Here is a 4,101-nt window from a genome sequence, read left to right as displayed (position 1 = left end):
CCCCCCCCCCCCCCAAACACACACACACACACACAAATTATTTTACGTTATCAAATGCAACCAAAAGCTCTCAAAAACACTTTTAGGTAGGTAAGGTGTTCTTTTTAACCGTTTGGATTCAATATATTTTTTTCAATTTCAGTCCCTACAAGAAGGTTTTATTCTTCGAGATTGTCATTGTAAATCTTTCTTTTTGGGGGTTCAATAAAAAACAGTCATTTAAAAAAAACAATCGATTGATTAAATTTAAGGATCCATGAACCAATAACATTCATCTTTCATAACCCTATTTTAGGTTATATATTATTAGATTCAACAAAAGTATGGTTTTTAAACTGTGGTTACAACTTACAACAGGGCCCACTTATGGGAAACAAATAATATTACAACAATAACGAAATTATTGAGCTTCTATTGATGGCAATGTTTGGTAATAATTGGTATCATCACTTGCATGAATCGCATTATATTGCCCATAAAATGCATATACAAACCCAGCAACAATGCTTAACACCACAAATCTCACCCATGCTTCATAGTTAAGCTGCAGAAAAAGTTAAAATCAGTTTCAGCAAAAATAGCGAAATAGCAAGTGTTGTTATAAAAAAATTGACACATATATTAATAAAGAATAGCAAATAGCAAAAGCAAAAGCAAAAACAAACCTGAGCGAAAAGGAATATGTTAAAAAAAATGCAGACAGCAGGTAGTATTGGGACCCACGGGCAAGAAAAACCAGGTGGATCTTTATAAACCTGCAGGATAATACCAAATTTATAATTTAATATATTTTTTCAAAGTACAATTCCTTAATAAGAAAAAAAATAAATAAACGATATATTGAAAGTAGAATGTTATAATTGACTAGAAACTCGCCTGCCTAAATTGAAGATTTGCAGCTGCAAGGATTGCAATAGCCAGGGGTAAAATAAGAAATATATACGCAAGAGTTGAGCCACCGAATCGATAAAGAATTCCAGCAGTAAAACCACAAAAAGCAATTACAATAATGCTTGTGATGCAATCTGTCCTCTTTGACATTGAATTGGTTGTGAGTTGAGTATTAATATTAATATCAATATTATCATCCAACCGAAGAGTTATTACACATGCTGCAACAACCGAGTAACCTGCCTACAATTAAAAAAAATTTAAAAAGTAAGATGCTATAAATATAATAAACAAATAAACGAAGAAACTAGAAGCAAACAAACATACGAGTGATCCAACTGAGAGAATATGTGACAGAAGAGTCACGTTTAACAATCCAGCCAAAACACAAGCAACAATTCCAACCCAAATTTGAGCATGAATTGGAGTATGACGCGTTGGATGAACCTTTGCAAATATTGCAGGTAGCAAACCATCCCTTCCAAGCCCAAGATACAACCTAGACTGCTCATTACAAAACACTCTGGTTATTTAAATGATGATAACACATGTATACTTGTATACTGTGTACTGTGTATTGTGTACTGTGCTTGCCTGAACATAAAGGCCAACCAATAGAGTTGTGGTAAGTCCAGCAATGGCACCGATGCTGATTAGGATTGATACGGAGTTCAATCCTTTGGATTTGAATGCCTCGGCTAAAGGAGCATCTTCACCGAGCAATTTGTAAGGAACCATTCCTGTTATAACTAAGCAAACACCGATGTATAGTACAACACAAACAAGAAGGCTCCCAATGATGCCTATTGGTAGGTCCCGCTGACAAAAGAAACCTCTATCAGTATGTAAAAAGTCTGTAGGACATGACAGAACAGAACAGGTTGTACTGTGTTTTTTTGTTTTGTTTTGTTTTATGATACCTGTGGTCTTTTAGATTCTTCGGCGGAATTCGCAACCGCATCAAATCCAACATATGCGAAAAAAGCTACAGTGGCCCCGGTCAGTATGGATTTAAAACCAGTTGGAGCAAAAGGTGACCAGTTTGAATCATCAACTTCAAAAGCACCAACAATGATCACCACAAAAACAATACTTACCTGTCATCATGAGCCAAAAAAAAAAAGATAACTTTAATAATACACTGACAATGACACTGACTCTGACAATGACACTGACAATGACAATGACAGTGATAGTGATAGTGACAAATTACCTTGGTCATGGTCATGACAGTATTGACTAGGGTAGATTCTCCAACACCACGACATAGGAGAATTGTCAGAAGGACTAGAAGGATAGGAGCCAAGATGTTGAAGGATAGAAAGCCAAAAATATCATCACCACCATGTCCAACCCAATTGGGAATATTATCTTTCACAGAGGGTATGAGATCTAATATATTAACTATGTAGCTTGCTAAGCTACGGGCTATGCTAGCTGCACCAATATGATAATCAAGCATCATTTGTGTAAACACAAGAAAAGCAGTAAGCTCATTGAAAGTTGTGTATGTGTACATGTATGCTCCTCCAACAACAGCAGGGAATCGAGTTGCTAATTCAGCATAACATAAGGCATTCAGGACACATGATGCTCCTGCCAGTAGGAAGCTAATTGTAACTCCTGTAATAGTGAAAGTGTTAGTAATATTCGGGATTAAATCGTCATGTGATAGATGATATGCATTTATACTAAAAAAATCAATATTTTGTAAGGAATGTAAAATCTTAAGAGATCAATCAAGCTTAGACATCAACTTAACGGGTGCTTGGTTCACAGAATAAATGGAATGGAAAGGAATACAATGCTGAAGTCATTTGCAACCAAAAAATTGCAACTTTTGTCTCATTAAAATCTGATGTTTGGTAGCGATTTTAAAGATGAAAAATTAATCTTTATTCCATTGACATCAGAAAATGTCTTAGCTGTTTCAGTCGATCCAGGCTCATTGCAATCATGGTTTATACATATTCATGGAATTCGGTTGAAGCTTTAATCAAACAAAGCAACAATTATTTCACGGACATAATCCACTTTGATCAGGGAAATGGAAACGTAAATTTTATGAGTCATGTGCATCAAGTGAAATAAAATCTTATCAGGCAACAACAGGAGATAGATTTTCATTATAAAGCTCATAATAAACCACTGAACAAAACAACTTACAAGTTTAACACTCTTGCAATCCCCCAAAACAGATAAAACTCGATTGCAAAATCAATGATAAATTCTTAAGTACATGGTTTAAATTGTGAAATAAAACGTACCAGGACCAGCATCGCGGGCGATGGTGCCGGTTACGACGAAGATACCGGCACCAATGGAAGCGCCAATGCCTAATAAAATCAAGTCAAAAGGTCCAAGACGGCGTACCAGACCTTCGCCTGTGTCAGATGATTTGCCTAGTGGTTTAGATCTGAGCGCTGAAGACCAAAACTGAGAGAAAGGTGATGATGAAGAAGAAACGCTCATCCTATAATTTACAGCAAATTTGTATCTTGTGTTCTTCAAACTGCGACGAGAAGTTCGCCGGAGAGAAAATGATAGCGGAGGATATCTGACTCTGTGTGGACTAATAATCAATCATTAACATGAGTTCAGAAAATAATTAAACTTGAAACCCTATGTTGTGAAATGTTTACAATCTAGTCTTCAGGGTTATGGGTTACCTACAAACAAAATAGGAAAACATAAATATATTTTTCTAATTTAGTTATTTAATTATCTCTTATGTATCAATTAAATTATTATTACTTTATAAACGCTCACATAAATTTTTTTCTTAATTATAAAATAAAGAAAATTCATTTGAAAAATTAGCTCTTTTTTATTTTATTTTTGACGGTACATTTAATCTCAAATTGAATTAAGACATTTGAGCTAAATACTAAATAATTAATTGTACAGTCTTTCAAATAATAAAATATTTTATATAAAATGTTGTTGTGTGCAAATCACTTTCTTTTAAGGTATAACTTATTTTTACTTTCTTATCTATCCGATCATAAAACTATTATTTATTTATTTATAATAATAAATATGGTTAGTTTGAGTCTATTCGTATGCTTTTGATAGCTAGTTGCATATCATAATTCATCCCCGTTCATATATGCATGAAGGGGGCTGCGAGTTCTTATTATTGTGTTACATACAATTACATCAAAATCAATTCAGAAGTAATTGAGGGTAGTTGTTTTTCATGGAAGAGGG

At 34.2% G+C, this 4,101-nt stretch overlaps 1 protein-coding gene across 1 annotated transcript; it reads right to left on the bottom strand.

The window, feature by feature from the left end:
• Nucleotides 1-236: 236 nt before the first annotated feature.
• Nucleotides 237-3,534, bottom strand: LOC145062784 (cationic amino acid transporter 9, chloroplastic-like). The gene is made up of 8 exons (XM_079010372.1): nt 3,159-3,534; nt 2,105-2,514; nt 1,812-1,988; nt 1,486-1,710; nt 1,219-1,395; nt 877-1,134; nt 666-755; nt 237-544 (listed from the first exon to the last, which is right to left on the bottom strand). Exons 1-8 carry the CDS (start codon nt 3,361-3,363, stop codon nt 401-403), a joined length of 1,686 nt encoding a protein of 561 aa, XP_078866498.1. The 5' UTR covers nt 3,364-3,534; the 3' UTR covers nt 237-400.
• Nucleotides 3,535-4,101: the final 567 nt, after the last annotated feature.

This window comes from Lactuca serriola, chromosome 7 (genome assembly GCF_051521515.1).
Source record: "Lactuca serriola cultivar US96UC23 chromosome 7, Lser_US96UC23_V15, whole genome shotgun sequence".
In the NCBI taxonomy this organism is placed as follows: domain Eukaryota; kingdom Viridiplantae; phylum Streptophyta; class Magnoliopsida; order Asterales; family Asteraceae; genus Lactuca; species Lactuca serriola.
Note: the sequence above shows the minus strand (reverse complement) of the source record. Positions and strands in the feature narration are given on the sequence as shown.